The sequence below is a fragment of the Erythrolamprus reginae genome, chromosome 11 (genome assembly GCF_031021105.1).
Source record: "Erythrolamprus reginae isolate rEryReg1 chromosome 11, rEryReg1.hap1, whole genome shotgun sequence".
Taxonomy (NCBI): domain Eukaryota; kingdom Metazoa; phylum Chordata; class Lepidosauria; order Squamata; family Dipsadidae; genus Erythrolamprus; species Erythrolamprus reginae.
The window spans coordinates 31,821,147-31,838,106 of NC_091960.1; the positions used below are offsets into that span (position 1 = coordinate 31,821,147).

At 45.2% G+C, this 16,960-nt stretch overlaps 1 protein-coding gene across 5 annotated transcripts in view; it reads left to right on the top strand.

Annotated features, from left to right (window-relative positions):
* The window catches only part of MTFR1L (mitochondrial fission regulator 1 like), a 47,860-nt gene that overhangs the window by 17,253 nt on the left and 13,647 nt on the right, over positions 1–16,960 (top strand). For all 5 annotated transcript variants that reach the window (XM_070764252.1, XM_070764250.1, XM_070764251.1 and 2 more), the window contains exons 5-6: positions 7,923–8,027; positions 15,320–15,429. In XM_070764252.1, coding sequence (XP_070620353.1) covers positions 7,923–8,027; positions 15,320–15,429 — 215 coding nt within the window. The remainder of the gene's footprint in view (positions 1–7,922; positions 8,028–15,319; positions 15,430–16,960) is intronic.

Genomic DNA, 16,960 nt, shown 5'->3' on the forward strand with positions numbered 1-16,960 from the left:
CTCCAGGACAACCGGCCCCTATACCAGTGATGGCAAACCTTTTTTCCCTTGGCCAAAAGAGCGTGCGTGCATGCTATCGTGCCTACACCATAATTCAATGTCTGGGGAGGGCGAAAACAGCTTCTCGCGCCCCCAGAGGCCCTCGGGAGGCTGAAAACGGCCTGCTTTCCAACTTGTGAAGGACTCAGTAGGCTCGTGTTTCACCCTCCTCAGGCTCCAGAGGCTGGAGAAGGGGGAGGATTCAAAACACCCTCCCTCATCCCCTGCAGACTCTCTGTAAACCAAAACCGCCCTCCCAGAGCCTCTGTGTGAGCCAAAAATCAGCTGGCTGGCACACACATGCACATTGGAGCTGAGCTAGGGCAACGGCTCACATGCCAGCAGATATGGCTCCACATGTCACCTGTGGCACCCGTGCCATAGGTTTTCCATCACTGCCCTATGCTAACCCTTTAGGTCAGTGATGCCAAAACCTTTTGGAACTGAGCTCTTGCGAAAAGTTCAAACTTGGGACCTTGCTCTGGAAAAGCTGAACTTCCTATGCGCTGGCCGGCGTGCATGCGCACACTGGTTTTTGACAGTGCCGCCCATGTAAAGGGCAGCTAATTGTTGCCTGTGCATGCGTGCCATAAACCCGGAAGACATACAGGCAAGGCCCCATGTGCCAGGCAGCATGGCTTCATGTCCCACTTTGGGCACACATGCCATAGGTTCGCCATCATGGCTTTAGGTCTTCTAGGGGCGAGTCCATCACTATGACCATTGAATTCATCCATGTTGCTGTTAGTAATTCTCCTTTTTTATTCCGTCTTTCCCAGCATCATAAACTTCTCCAGAGACCCAGGTCTTCACATGCTGCATCCAAAGTATAATTTCACTTGGACATTTGTGTCTCAAGTGAGAACTCCTAGGATAATTTGATTTGATGATCTATTTGCTCTGGGCACCTGTTTCATCACAGTGCCACCAATATGCCAGAGCTGGAAAGCTTGAGCAATATTCACAGACGTCTTCTTAGGAAACTCTCTTGAAGCCTCTCCACCCATCCAAATTTTATTTTGAGTACCGTAGTACCTCTAGATACAAGTTTAATTCGTTCCAGAACTGAGCTCGTATGTCGATCAACTCGTATCTCGACGAATGCCTTTAGCCTTTGTTTTTCCCTGCCGAGATAACCAGAAGCAAGGAGATTCTTGCGCCACCTAGTGGAAGCTCGGCTCGTATCCCGAATTTGAGCTCGGGTGTCGAACAGAAATTTCGCTCCTGTCGTGGCTCGTAACTTGGAATACTCGCATGTGGAGCAGCTCGTATCTAGAGGTACTAATGTACATCTACCTCTGGTTATCTGGGCAAACTGCTCCCATGCCTTGAATGTTTTAGATTCTGCTCCAAATTGTTCTGTATTCCAGGATTTTTCACTTCTTTAAGCTATTGGGTAGCTGCAGCTAATTTGGGGGAAAAAACCAAATTAGACTGTAGACCAGTGATGGGCAACCTTTTGAGCTTGGTGTGTCAAAATTCGCCAAAAAACCCAGCATAACTCGGGTGGTGTGTCACCTTGAGAAAAAAAACCATAATTTTGTGCTAAAAGTGTCTGGTAACCGATTCCAGGCACTCCAAATTTCCTGTTCATAGTGGCACTCCCTCTTGATTCTCCAAGCGTCACCTTTCTAGATTCTCAAGCTTTGATCTCAAGTCAACAAACAAGCTTCGCCGAGTCTTACTTTCACTTTGCGGAATAGTCCCCGGACTCTTTTTTTAAAAAAAAACTCCTGCAGGAGAGGGCGGGGCGCCCTTGCCCCAAAGACTCACTGAAACGGCGAATTCTCACGTGAATTGCAGGTTATTTCCAGAAGCCTGGGACAGATATCCTTGTAAAGGTTTGACAGAAAAAGCAAGCAAAGAGCAAACTTCAAAAGAAGGGAAAAGACAGGAGGGAAGGAGGAGGCGAAAGGAGGAAGGGAGGGAAGAAGGAAGGAAGGAAGGAAGGAGAGAGAGAGAGAGAAAGGGGCTCCTTGGAAGGAACAGGTTTCGTTCTAATGGAAAGAATCGGCTCACCCAATGAAAGGGAACGCGAAGCGACGATATTTCTTCATCTGGAAAAATGGACACCTGACTTCCTTAACGGCCGCGTGTCACTGAAAATGGCTACGCGTGTCAGAGCTGACACGCGTGTCATAGGTTCGCCATCACTGCTGTAGACGGTGCTATCTGACAATCCAGTATCTGATTACGCTGGCCAAGGAGGGAGCTGGTTTGGACTGAGACAACATGCTCTGCTCACTAGTCTTCCAATGATTGGACTTCTCCCCTCCTTCCCCTTCCTGATCTGGGCAAGCCCAAAAGTCCTTGATCCTAGACAACTACCTAACGCAGGGGTCCCCAAACCTGGCAACTTTAAGACTTATGGATTTCAACTCCCAGAATTCTCCAGCCAGCTATGGTGGCTGGAGAATTCTGGGAGTTGAAGTCCACAATAGCAATAGCATTTAGACGTTTATGTCGCTTCAAAGTGCTTTTACAGCCCTCTCTAAGTGGTTTACAGCAGCGGTCACCAAACTACGGCCCATGAGCCGCATTCGGTCCGCTGAGGCCATTTATCCGGCCCGCGGGTGAGTGACATAACACAGTGTTCCATCTAATTTTCTATGAATAAAACGCGGTATTTTGTTAGTAACTAACATCAATCATCAAAAAAGTTGCAAACGTTTTTTTTCTAATTTTGTCATCCAGTTACATTCATTTTCTTTTAATTAAATTCCCTCCTTAATGTTCCTTTAAAAGGTACACCAATTATATTTCTAACTTATTAACCATTATGCCAAAGTGCTTCCTTCTTTCTTTATACATTCTTCTGTAAGACAAGAAAACCTACAATCAGATGTTAACAAAAGAAAATTAAAAACAAAACATAAACATATATGAATTTCAGACTTCTTCCCCCCTTCTAAATAGTACATTCCCATTTCGTTTTATACTTTAAAATAAGGTATGTGCAGGGTGCATAGGGATTTGTTCATAGGGTTTTTTTTATAGTCCGGCCCTCCAACAGTCTGAAGGACAGTGAACCGGCCCCCTGTGTAAAAGGTTTGGGGACCCCTGGTTTACACAATCAGCCTATTGCCCCCAACAATTGGGTCTTCATTTTACTTGGAAGGATGGAAGGCTGAGTCAACTTTGAGCTGGTGGTGAGATTTGAACTGCTGAACTACAGCTAGCAGTTAGCTGAAGTAGCCTGCAGTGCTGCAGTCTAACCCCTACCCCACCCCGGCACTTAAAGTTGCCAAGCTTGAAGACCTCTGACATAATGGGTTGAGCCTTTTCTCAACCTTGCCTTCAGTGTTGCTGGATTGGAGACCAGGCATCCCAGGTCAAGACCTGAGTGACCTTGAGGTAGCCACAGGTGATGTTGTCCTGCCCTTTTCACACGCTGGCATTTAGACCTAATCACCCCCTCTGCTGCTCAATTGTTTTTGTGGGTCAATCAAGGAATTGTGTTATTTCTTCCAGCTGACAAACATGTATGCAGAAATCTCTGGAAACATAGCTAAATTCTGTGCTTTGGAGAGAATTTATTTTATTTTATTTATTTATTGGATTTGTATGCCGCCCCTCTCCGTAGACTCGGGGCGGCTAACAACAGTGGTAAAAACAGCATGCGACAATCCAATACTAAAACAGCTAAAACCCCTTATTTTAAAACAAATCATACATACAAACATACCATACATAAATTGTAGGAGCCTAGGGGGAAAGAGTATCTCAGTTCCCCCATGCCTGACGACAGAGGTGGGTTTTAAGAAGCTTACGAAAGGCAAGAAGGGTGGGGGCTATTCTAATCTCTGGGGGGAATTGGTTCCAGAGGGCGGGGGCCACCACAGAGAAGGCTCTTCCCCTAGGTCCCACCAAACGACATTGTTTAGTTTACGGGACCTGGAGAAGGCCCACTCTGTTGTTTTGTTCAGCTCCCCCCCACAAACACACACACACACAGTTCCATCACTTCGATTTGTGTATTGCTTTGACCATGGATGATGGGCGGGAAAGATTCCCCAATTCACAGGCAGCCTCCTCCTACACCACTGAAAATTTTGGGTTTTATCTCTGTTTCTATATCGTTCAGTGTTTTATGTTTTATAGAGTACATACATATGCTCATTTGGGAAGTTTATTTCTTTTTATTCTGCTAGTTTATGACTATAATAAATGTTAATTGTCATCATTCTCAAGTGCACGATCGTCCCATTATAATCTTGTCAGGGTTCCAAGTGATACATTCCATTCAATAAGAACTCTGAGCAAATATTTTATCGGGACATATTAAATTGGCATATTCCCTGACGAAAACACGGCTCTAGTTTTCCACCCAATTAAAAGTAAAATTGTCACTTTGCTCCCAAGATTCTCTAGTTGCACGGTCCAATCAGCGTATAGTCCATTTGCTAACTTGTTGCCCCCCAAAATAAGACTATTATAGCCAGGGAGAGCCTTTGCCTGCGTGGGCTCGTTGCTCCGGAGATTGCGGGTTGCGAGTCCCTCCTTGTGAAGTTGGACTTAGGGGTTCAGGTGGGCTTGTTTCTCACGTACCTGCCTCCCAGCTGCGTGTCAAAAGCCCTGCCTGTGCTGCTCGAGGAGGTAGCTGGGCTGGCGGTGGAGTTCCCCGGACTTATTGTCCTGGGGGACTTCAACCTGCCGTCGCTCGGCGAAACCTCTGGGTTGGCACAGGAGTTCATGGCCACCATGACAGCCATGGACCTGACTCAAGTAGTACAGGGTCCGACTCACGAGGGGGGGCACGCACCCGACATGGTATTCCTTTCCGAGCAACTGAGTAATGGTCTGAGACTAAGGGGCTTAGAAGCATTGCCTTTGTCATGGTCAGACCATTTCCTACTACGGCTTGACTTCCTGGCTCCAATCCTTCCCCGCAGGAAGGCGGAACCAATTAAGATGTTCCGCCCCAGACGCCTGATGGACCCAGAGGGCTTTCAGACGGCGCTTGGGGTTATTCCAGAGGCACTCGTCCACAGTTCGGCGGAGTCTCTTGCAGAGGCCTGGAACAAGGCTGCAGCGGAGGCTCTTGACCGGATTGCGCCTTTGCGACCTCTCCGTGGCGCTAGACCCCGTAGAGCTCCATGGTTCAACGAGGAGCTCCGGGAGTTCAAACGCCAGAAGAGACGTCTAGAGAAGCGATGGAGGAAGAGTAGGTCTGAATCTGATCGAACACTTGTAAGAGCTTTTATTAAGACTTACAAAGTGGCGCTCAAGGCGGCAAGATGCGCGTACCATGCCGCCTTGATTGCATCAGTGGAATCCCGCCCGGCCGCTCTGTTTAGGGTGACCCGCTCCCTTCTCAACCAGGGGGGAGTTGGGGAGCCCTTGTAGAGCAGTGCCGAGGATTTTAACACATTTTTCGCTGATAAAATCGCCCAAATCCGGGCCGACCTCGACTCCAATTGGAAAACAGAGTTGACTGACAACGAGTCAGTCGAGGTGACTGGGGCACGTACTTGTCCACCTGTCTGGGAAGAGTTTGATCTGGTGACACCTGATGAAGTGGACAAGGCCATTGGAGCTGTGAGTTCTGCCACCTGTCTACTGGATCCGTGTCCCTCCTGGCTGGTCTTGGCCAGCAGGGAGGTGACACGGAGCTGGGTCCAGGAGATTACCAATGCTTCCTTGGGGAGGGAAGTTTTTCCAACACTCTATAAAGAAGCGCTTGTGCGCCCCCTCCTCAAGAAGCCTTCCCTGGACCCAGCCGTACTTAACAACTATCGTCCAGTCTCCAACCTTCCCTTTATGGGGAAGGTTGTTGAGAAGGTGGTGGCACTCCAACTCCAACGGTCCTTGAAAGAAGCCAATTATCTAGGTCCCCAGCAGTCGGGTTTCAGGCCCGGTTACAGCACGGAAACTGCTTTGGTCGCGTTGATGGATGATCTCTGGCGGGCCCGGGACAGGGGTTTATCCTCTGTCCTGGTGCTTCTTGACCTCTCAGCGGCTTTCGATACCATCGACCATGGTATCCTTCTGCACCGGCTGGAGGGGTTGGGGGTGGGAGGCACTGTTCTCCAGTGGTTCTCCTCCTACCTCTCCAGTCGGTCGCAGTCGGTGTTAGTGGGGGGTCAGAGGTCGACTCCGAGGTCTCTCCCTTGTGGGGTGCCTCAGGGGTCGGTCCTCTCCCCCCTGGTATTTAATATCTACATGAAATCGCTGGGTGAGATCATCCAAGGGCATGGGGTGAGGTATCATCAGTACGCTGATGATACCCAGCTTTACATCTCCACCCCATGTCCAGTCAACGAAGCAGTGGAAGTGATGTGCCGGTGTCTGGAGGCTGTTGGGGCCTGGATGGGTGTCAACAGCCTCAAACTCAACCCGGATAAGACGGAGTGGCTGTGGGTTTTGCCTCCCAAGGACAATCCCATCTGTCCGTCCATTATCCTGGGGGGAGAATCATTGACCCCCTCGGAGAGGGTCCGCAACTTGGGCGTCCTCCTCGATCCACAGCTCACATTAGAGAAACATCTTTCAGCTGTGGCGAGGGGGGTGTTTGCCCAGGTTCGCCTGGTGCACCAGTTACGGCCCTATCTGGACCAGGACTCATTGCTCACAGTCACTCATGCCCTCATCACCTCGAGGTTCGACTACTGTAATGCTCTCTACATGGGGCTACCTTTGAAAAGTGTTCGGAAACTTCAGATCGTGCAGAATGCAGCTGCGAGAGCAGTCATGGGCTTACCTAGGTATGCCCATGTTTCACCATCACTCCGCAGCCTGCATTGGCTGCCGATCAATTTCCGGTCACAATTCAAAGTGTTGGTTATGACCTTTAAAGCCCTTCATGGCACTGGACCAGAATATCTCCGAGACCGCCTTCTGCCGCACGAATCCCAGTGACCGATTAGGTCCCACAGAGTCAGCCTTCTCCGGGTCCCGTCAACTAAACAATGTTGGTTGGTGGGCCCCAGGGGAAGAGCCTTCTCTGTGGCGGCCCCGGCCCTCTGGAACCAGCTCCCCCCAGAGATTAGAACTGCCCCTACTCTCCCTGCCTTCCCTAAACTCCTTAAAACCCACCTTTGTCGTCAGGCATGGGGGAACTGAAACACCTCCACCGGGCATGTACAATTTATGTATGGTATGTTTGAGTGTGTGTTTGTTAGCAAAATGGGGTTCTTTAAAATATTTTAAATTATATTTAGATTTGTTATAAATTGTTGTGTTATGCTGTGAGCCGCCCCGAGTCTGCGGAGAGGGGCGGCATACAAATCTAAATAATAAATAAATAAATAAATAAAATAAAGACCCTGTCTTATATTTTTTTGAACTGTAAAATAAAAAATAAGCACTTGGCCTTATTGACATGCACTCAAAGGCCCGATTGGGCTTATTATCCGGAGATGTCTTATTTTGGGGTAAACAGACCTTAGTCTCCCCCTTTGGAACACCTGCATTATTTCAGGGGAAATAATTTTATTTAGGTTGCAACCACCTGCTTTGCTGTGTTAAACCTTCACTTATTTTGATAAATGACAATTGAACTAACCAGGGCTTGCTGATGACCTGCAGACAGAAAGAGTCTTCACAGTGTTGGTTTGACTAGGATATATTACAATGGTAAGACAGATTTAGGAGGCAAATTTTATATATTGGCTAGTAGTATCCCAACACATTAACATATAAGCAACAGGAAAGATGCTGCCAGATGTTTGAGCAAACAAGAGCAATGGAATGGGTCACTCAATTTCCATTGAGGGATTTATCTAAAGTTTTGGTTACTTCTCCCATTGTTTTGTGATGATAGTAAAGTTAATAGCACAGTGTATTTAATCTCTTGCATGAAACTGAAAAGACAGTGTTGTTTTTTACAACCACCTCTTATCTACTGATTGAATAATTGAATTTAATATTGTATTGATCCTCAGACAATACCAATTTGGCAGAACAAACCCTACGGTTCATCTCGCAGTTTTGTGAGAAGAATTGGATCAAACCTTCCTTTAAAACCATGTCCCAGAGCTTCCTTCCAGGTAAAGTTGTGTATTTGTGTATTTGTGATTGTGTATCAGTCATCCAGGTCATGGTTGATTGAAGCCGTTCCTCCAAAAAAAGGATACTGGACTTTCTTAGGCTTTTCTTTGAAAAAGTTTTCAAGGAAAACACCAAGAAAGTCCAGTTGTCCTTTTTTTTGGGGGGGAGGGTATCTTTGGCATAGTTAAAACAAATGTTTTTCATTGATAAAAGGCTGTTTAATATTTACTAATATGTTTGCAACTTTGGGGGGAAGTCCTAACTCTGTTTAGAATAGAATAGAATAGAATTTTTATTGGCCAAGTGTGATTAGACACACAAGGAATTTGTCTTGGTGCATATGCTCTCAGCGTACATAAAATAAAATATACATTTGTCAAGAATCATGTGGTACGACACAATGATTTTCATAGGGGTCAAATAAGCAATGGAGAAGCAATATTAATAAAAATCTTAGGATATAAGCAACAAGTTACAGTCATACAGTCAACATGGGAGGAAATGGGTGAAAGGAATGATGAGAAAAACTAGTAGAATAGAAGTGCAGATTTAGTAGAAAGTCTGACAGTGTTGAGGGAATTATTTGTTTAGTAGAGTGATGGCGTTCGGAAAAACACTGTTCTTGTGTCTAGTTGTCTTGGTGTGCAGTGCTCTGTAGCGACGTTTTGAGGGTGGGAGTTGAAACAATTTGTGTCCAGGATGTGAGGGGTCAGTAAATATTTTCCCCGCCCTCTTTTTGACTCGTGCAGTATACAGGTCCTCAATGGAAGGCAGGTTGGCAGCAATGGTTTTTTCTGCAGTTCTGATTCTCCTCTGAAGTCTGTGTTGGTCCTGTTGGGTTGCAGCACCAAACCAGACAGTTATAGAGGACCCCTTAGCTTATCATATAGCTATCAGATTCTATAGAAAGCCTTTGGAAGAAATGTGGCTAACTGCTTAAAAAAAACACTATCTAATGACTATAGAACAATTTTTGGAACAAATTTTAGGACAATTTTTGATATTTGAGATAATATTTGCAAAAAGTAATTCACAACCTAACGTTAACATGCATTTTGGAGAATTTGATCCCTGATTAATACAAGTAGGGTTGTATTATTATTGTACAATAATAATTTATCATTGTAATAATAGGATACTGCCTTCAGTATCAAGTGTATTAAATAATAATAAACAGATAGGAAATCGTAAAGGGTCACTTTGATGACAAAACGTAAATTATACAAAACCGGAAGGCATCCCATCCCAGCAATCTAAGCAAAAATCCATTAGAAATCATAACCAAGACTTTAATATTTAATATATTTTCTAGATGAAAACCCGTCCCACCTTAGATGGTATCAATTGACCTTCCAAATTAAATGCCATTTTAAAACCAGGAATCTTCTAAAAATTTCAGTACTCTCATATTTCATGGAAGCACGGGAGTGAGAAATCGGGGATTGCGTGAGATTTAACCACCTGAATAGTTGTCCTGTGATCATTTCACAGGAGTAGAGGACAGTGCCTTAAAAGTTTGCCAACTTGTGCTTGTGAGGACACACATATTTGAAGAACATCACTGTTCTCATTCTGTTGTGGTTCCAGGATTCATTTTTGTACACCAGTGTTTCCCAACCTTGGCAACTTGAAGATATCTGGACTTCAACTCCCAGAATTCCCCAGCCAGCATTCGCTGGCTGGGGAATTCTGGGAGTTGAAGTCCAGATATCTTCAAGTTGCCAAAGTTGGGAAACACTGATGTACACAATACTTGCATCACAGTTGCTTCTCCAGCTGGAATGAAACGTTCCCAAAAATAATTGTCTTACCCCTTTCTCATCATTTGCATCACTGTAGGCTTCAGAGTCAGTGGGTCACCATGGGGTGGGCTTCTCTAGCTTCTTGCAAAGGTAGTTTTTATGTGTCGTGCAACAAACACCTCATGTGTAGATTGAATGCTTTGGGCTCACGACTTATTCATTCATTCATTCATTCATTCATTCATTCATTCATTCATTCATTCATTCATTCATTTATTAGATTTGTATGCCGCCCCTCTCCATAGACTCGGGGCAGCTAACAACAACAATAAAACAGAATATGCTGTTTTCTTCTTCTGCTGCACGAATCCCAGCGACCAGTTAGGTCCCACAGAGTGGATCTTCTCTGGGTCCTATCAACTAAAGAATGTCGCTTGGCGGGACCCAGGGGAAGAGCCTTCTCTGTGGTGGCCCCGGCCCTCTGGAACCAACTCCCCCCAGAGATTAGAATTGCCCCCACCCTCCTTGCCTTTCATAAGCTGCTTAAAACCCACCTCTGCCGTCAGACATGGGGGAATTGAGACCCTCTTCCCCCTAGGCCTTTACAATTCTATGCATGGTATGTATGTATGTATGTATGTATGTTTGGTTTTTTATATTAATGTTTTTTTTTAAATTGTTTCTAATATCAGACTACTATTGTACACTGCTTTATTGTTGCTGTTAGCCGCCCTGAGTCTCCGGAGAGGGGCGGCATACAAATCCAATCAATCAATCAATCAATCAATCAATCAATAAGACAAATCTAATATTTAAAATAATTTTTAAAAAACCCTAATTAAAAACCAAACATACACACAAACATACCATGCGTAAATTGTATAGACCTAGGGGGAAAGTGTATCTCAATTCCCCCATGCCTGACGGCAGAGGTGGGTTTTAAGAAGCTTATGAAAGGCGAGGAGGGTGGGGGCAATTCTGATCTCTGCGGGGAGCTGGTCCAAGAGGGTCGGGGCCGCCACAGAGAAGGCTCTTCCCCTGGGTCCCGCCAAACGACATTGTTTAGTTGACAGGACCCGGAGAAGGCCAACTCTGTGGGACCTCACTGGTCACTGGGATTCGTGCGGCAGAAGGCGGTCCCAGATTTCATGGTTGTTTCCAATCTCAAAAGAACCGAGTGCCTGTTTTTGCAAAGTAGCTGCTTTCTGTAAATGACCTTCACTTCCTCGCCCGCCTGCCGAAATTGCCCACTTGTGATTTTTCTCTTAAAAGCAAAGTCGATGTGCCGTCCTGCTGACAGAAACAGTTGAAACAGGAGAGCTAGTGTGTTCTCTGGGGAAAATTGGGAGTTTGGTAAAAGAACAAGGAATTTATTATAGTCACAAAGGCAAATAAAGGAAACAAAACAAGCCAGTGACTTCCACGCTCCCCGAGAGTCAGTCAAAATAGGGGCATTCTCAGTCAACATCCACCAAGATTTGTGATTACCTAGAAAAAGCAGACAATGAGTGACAGTTGAGCTGTTTCAGCCTGTATCGCCTTATTACTTGGGTGTGCAAAAAAGGGTGTGCCCTCTACAGATGTTTTCAGCTACAGCTGCTATAATGAAGTGATTGTTTTTTATGGTTTCTGGGGGTTTTTTTTAGATTTTTAATTAGTTACTTGGATTAAGATATTGTGTATTGTATATTTTATATGTTGTGAGCCAGAGAGGGGCGGCATAGAAATCCAATGAATGAATGAATGAATGAATCAATCAATCAATGAATAAATGAATACAGTGTTCCCTCGATTTTCGCGGGGGATGCGTTCCGAGACCGCCCACGAAAGTCGAATTTCCGCGAAGTAGAGATGCGGAAGTAAATACACCATTTTTGGCTATGGACAATATCACAAGCCATCCCTTAACACTTTAAACCCCTAAATTACCATTTCCCATTCCCTTAACCATTTACTCACCATTATTACTGGTGCTCACCATTAAATAAGACACTTAGTGATCCTGATATTTATAAACATAATTATTTATTAACAATAATTATTTTTTTTGTTATTTATTTGCAAAAATTATTAGTTTGGTAATGACATATGATGTCATCGGATGGGAAAAACCGTGGTATAGGAAAAAAGCCACGAAGTATTTTTAAATTAATATTTTTTGAAAAACCGTGGTATAGGCTATTCGCAAAGTTCGAACCCGCGAAAATCGAGGGAACACTGTATAATAGAATAGAATAGAATAGAATAGAATTTTATTGGCCAAGTGTGATTGGACACACAAGGAATTTGTCTTGGTGCATATGCTCTCAGCGTACATAAAATAAAATATACAGTACATTTGTCAAGAATCATGTGGTACAACACTTAATGATTGTCATAGGGGTCAAATAAGCAATGAAGAAGCAATATTAATAAAAATCTTAGGATATAAGCTACAAGTTACAGTCATACAGTCAACATGGGAGGAAATGGGTGATAGGAATGATGAGAAAAACTAGTAGAATAGAAGTGCAGATTTAGTAGAAAGTCTGACAGTGTTGAGGGAATTATTTGTTTAGTAGAGTGATGGCGTTTGGAAAAAAACTGTTCTTGTGTCTAGTTGTCTTGGTGTGCAGTGCTCTGTAGCGACGTTTTGAGGGTAGGAGTTGAAACAATTTGTGTCCAGGATGTGAGGGGTCAGTAAATATTTTCCCCGCCCTCTTTTTGACTCGTGCAGTATACAGGTCCTCAATGGAAGGCAGGTTGGCAGCAATTGTTTTTTCTGCAGTTCTGATTCTCCTCTGAATTCTGTGTCGGTCCTGTTGGGTTGCAGCACCAAACCAGACAGTTATAGAGGAGCCAGCGTGACCAGTGTTAGGGATTACAAGACCCCTTAGCTTAGGGATCTCCAACCCCCCCGTCCCATGGGCTGGCACTCGCCCGCAGCATGCCAGCAACCAACCCATACAAACAAGCGAAGCCCCATCCATGGGATGCAGGCATAACGCAAAACCACCATCGCCCCTCTTGGTCCGCAGAAAAATCTCTCCCCACGGAAGTGGTCCCCGGTGCCCAAAACTCTGGGGGCCACTGCCTTAGCTAACAATAACTACGGAAAACATGACCAGCTGGAATCTCAAACAAGAATGTCTGATAAAGGGATGAGGATGTGCTTGTTTCAGATTACGCTGTTTTTTTAGATTCACCAGATGTTGGTTTTCAGTACCCTTCTTTAATTGGGCAGATGTAATTTCTAGAATTCTAATCCAGCCTGGAGCCCCAAGGTGAAGCCAGGGATGAAGACCTTCCATAGATGAAACATAGAAACATAGAAACATAGAAGACTGACGGCAGAAAAAGACTTCATGGTCCATCTAGTCTGCTCTTATACTATTTCCTGTATTTCATCTTACAATGGATATATGTTTATCCCAGGCATGTTTAAATTCAGTTACTGTGGATTTACCAACCACGTCTGCTGGAAGTTTGTTCCAAGGATCTACCACTCTTTCAGTGAAATAATATTTTCTCACGTTGCTTTTGATCTTTCCCCCAACTAACTTCCAAAAAGGAAGACCTTCCATAGAACAATGCTTAAAATTTGGTGCTAAGCTTAGCTAGTCACTCATGCCCTCATCACCTTGAGGCTCGACTACTGTAATGCTCTCTACATGGGGCTACCTTTGAAAAGTGTTCGGAAACTTCAGATCGTGCAGAATGCAGCTGCGAGAGCAATTATGGGCTTCTCCAAATATGCCCATGTTACTCCAACACTCCACAGTCTGCATTGGTTGCCGATCAGTTTCCGGTCACAATTCAAAGTGTTGGTTATGACCTATAAAGCCCTTCCTGGCATCGGGCCAGAATATCTCCGGGACTGCCTTCTGCCGCACGAATCCCAGCGACCAGTTAGGTCCCACAGCGTTGGCCTTCTCCGGGTCCCGTCAACTAAAGAACGTCGTCTGGCGGGACCCAGGGGAAGAGCCTTCTCTGTGGTGGCTCTGACCCTCTGGAACCAGCTCCCCCCAGAGATTAGGATTGCCCCCACCCTCCTTGCCTTTCGGAAAATCCTTAAAACCCACCTCTGCCGTCAGGCATGGGGGAATTGAAACATCTCCCCCTTGCCCATGTAGTTTCTGTGTATGATTCGACTGTGTGCTTGTTTTTTATATATTGGGGCTCTTTTGGATTTTTTATTTATTTATTTATTTATTTATTTATTTATTTATTTATTTATTTATTTATTTATTTATTTATTATTTGGATTTGTATGCCGCCCCTCTCCGAAAACTCGGGGCGGCTCACAACAAGTGAAAAGACAATCCAATACATGATCCAATTAATTAAAATATTATAAATTTAAGAAAAACCCCTATACTAACATGCACACACACAAGCATACCATATATAAATTCAACGTGCCCAGGGGGAGATGTTTAGTTTCCCCATGCCTGACGGCAAAGGTGGGTTTTGAGGAGTTTACGGAAGGCAGGAAGAGTAGGGGCAGTTCTGACCTCCGGGGGGAGTTGGTTCCAGAGAGCTGGTGCCGCCACAGAGAAGGCTCTCCCCCTGGGGCCCGCCAACCGACATTGTTTAGTTGACGGGACCCGGAGAAGGCCCACTCTGTGGGACCTAATCGGCCGCTGGGATTCGTGCGGCAGGAGGCGGTCTCGGAGATATTCTGGTCCAATGCCATGAAGGGCTTTATAGGTCATAACCAACACTTTGAATTGTGACCGGAAATTGATCGGCAACCAATGCAGACTGCGGAGTGATGGTGAAACATGGGCATACCTAGGAAAGCCCATGACCGCTCTCGCAGCTGCATTTTGCACAATCTGAAGTTTCCGAACACTTTTCAGAGGTAGCCCCATGTAGAGAGCATTACAGTAGTCGAACCTCGAGGTGAAGAGGGCATGAGTGACTGTGAGCAGTGAAAGTTGACTTCTGCACTGAAGAGTCCGGTGCCTAAGCCTAAAATTGCCTAAGGGTGTGGCCCATTATTCCACAGGACACTTCCACCTGTCCAACCCTGGGGGGAGTTGGTTCCAGAGAGCCGGTGCCGCCACAGAGAAGGCTCTTCCCCTGGGTCCCGCCAAACGGCATTGTTTAGTTGATGGGACCCGGAGAAGGCCCACTCTGTGGGACCTAATCGGTCGCTGGGATTCGTGCGGCAGAAGGCGGTCTCGGAGATATTCTGGTCCGATGCCATGAAGGGCTTTATAGGTCATAACCAACACTTTGAATTGTGACCGGAAATTGATCGGCAACCAATGCAGACTGCGGAGTGATGGTGAAACATGGGCATACCTGGGGAAGCCCATGACTGCTCTCGCAGCTGCATTCTGCACGATCTGAAGTTTCCGAACACTTTTCAAAGGTAGCCCCATGTAGAGAGCATTACAGTAGTAAACTGTAATTTAGATTGCTAAATATTAGATTTGTTCTTATGTATTGTTTACCATTGTTGTGAGCTGCCCCGAGTCTACGGAAAGGGGCGGCATATAAATCCAATCAATCTAATCTAATCTAATCTAATCTAATGAGTGTTGGTGTCTTCTCTCCTCCAGCCACTACCAGACATTTCTGATTTCTATTTCAATGACATCCCCCCTGTCCCCACACTGGCAGATGTTGCGTGGATTGCCTCTGATGACGAGGAGACATATGCCAGGGTCAGGTAGGTTCCTTCTCTTTTTTTCTACTATGGGATTTGCTATTGTATGTTATTGTTTTTATTATCTAATAAAGATATTGACAAGATTGAACGGGTGCAAAGACGGGCTACAAGAATGGTGGAAGGTCTTAAGCATAAACCGTATCAGGAAAGACTTCATGAACTCAATCTGTAGAGTCTGGAGGACAGAAGGAAAAGGGGGGACATGATCGAAACATTTAAATATGTGAAAGGGTTAAATAAGGTTCAGGAGGGAAGTGTTTTTAATAGGAAAGTGAACACAAGAACAAGGGGACACAATCTGAAGTTAGTTGGGGGAAAGATCAAAAGCAACATGAGAAAATATTATTTTATTGAAAGAGTAGTAGATCCTTGGAACAAACTTCCAGCAGACGTGGTAGATAAATCCACAGTCACTGAATTTAAACATGCCTGGGAGAAACATATATCCATTGTAAGATAAAATACAGAAAATAGTATAAGGGCAGACTAGATGGACCATGAGGTCTTTTTCTGCTGTCAGTATTTTATGTTTCTATGTTTCTATCTGTTGTAAGCCGCCCCGAGTCTTCGGAGAGGGGCGGCAAATAAATCCAGTAAATAAATAAACGCCCCCAGGGCCCAGCACTCCATCAGATCTGCCACATACTGCTCGCCTTGAGGCGGTCCTCTCTTTCTGTTGGCGGGCCTTTGTTCTCAGAGCTTTGGAGGACGCTCTTCGGTAGCCCCTGCAGCCCCTGATAACTGTTCAAGAGCATGCCTGTATTCATGCCATTTATTATTATTATTATTATTATTATTATTATTATTATTATTATTATTATTATTATTTATTGGATTTGTCTGCCGCCCCTCTCCGCAGACTTGGGGCGGCTAACAACAATGATAAAAACAACATGAAAAAATCCCATTAATAAAACAACTAAAAACCCTTATTATAAAAAACCAAACATACACACAAAGATACCATGCATAACTTGTAATGGCCTAGGGGGAAGGAATATCTTAACTCCCCCATGCCTGGCGATAAAGCTGGGTCTTGAGTAATTTGTGAAAGACAAGGAGGGTGGGGGCCGTTCTAATCTCTGGAGGGAGTTGATTCCAGAGGGCTGGGGCCGCCACAGAGAAGGCTCTTCCCCTGGGGCCCACCAAACGACATTGTTTGGTCAACGGGACCCGGAGAATGCCAACTCTGTGGGACCTTATCGGCTGCTGGGATTCGTGCGGTAGAAGGCGGTTCCGGATGTATTCTGGCCCAATGCCATGTAGGGCTTTAAAGGTCATTACCAACACTTATAATAATAACAGTCACTCATGCCCTCATCACCTCGAGGCTTGACTACTGTAATGCTCTCTACATGGGGCTACCTTTGAAAAGTGTTCGGAAACTCCAGATCGTGCAGAATTCAGCTGCGAGAGCAATCATGGGCTTTCCTAAATATGCCCATGTCACACCAACACTCTGCAGTCTGCATTGGTTGCCGATCAGTTTCCAGTCGCAATTCAAAGTGTTGGTTATGACCTATAAAGCCCT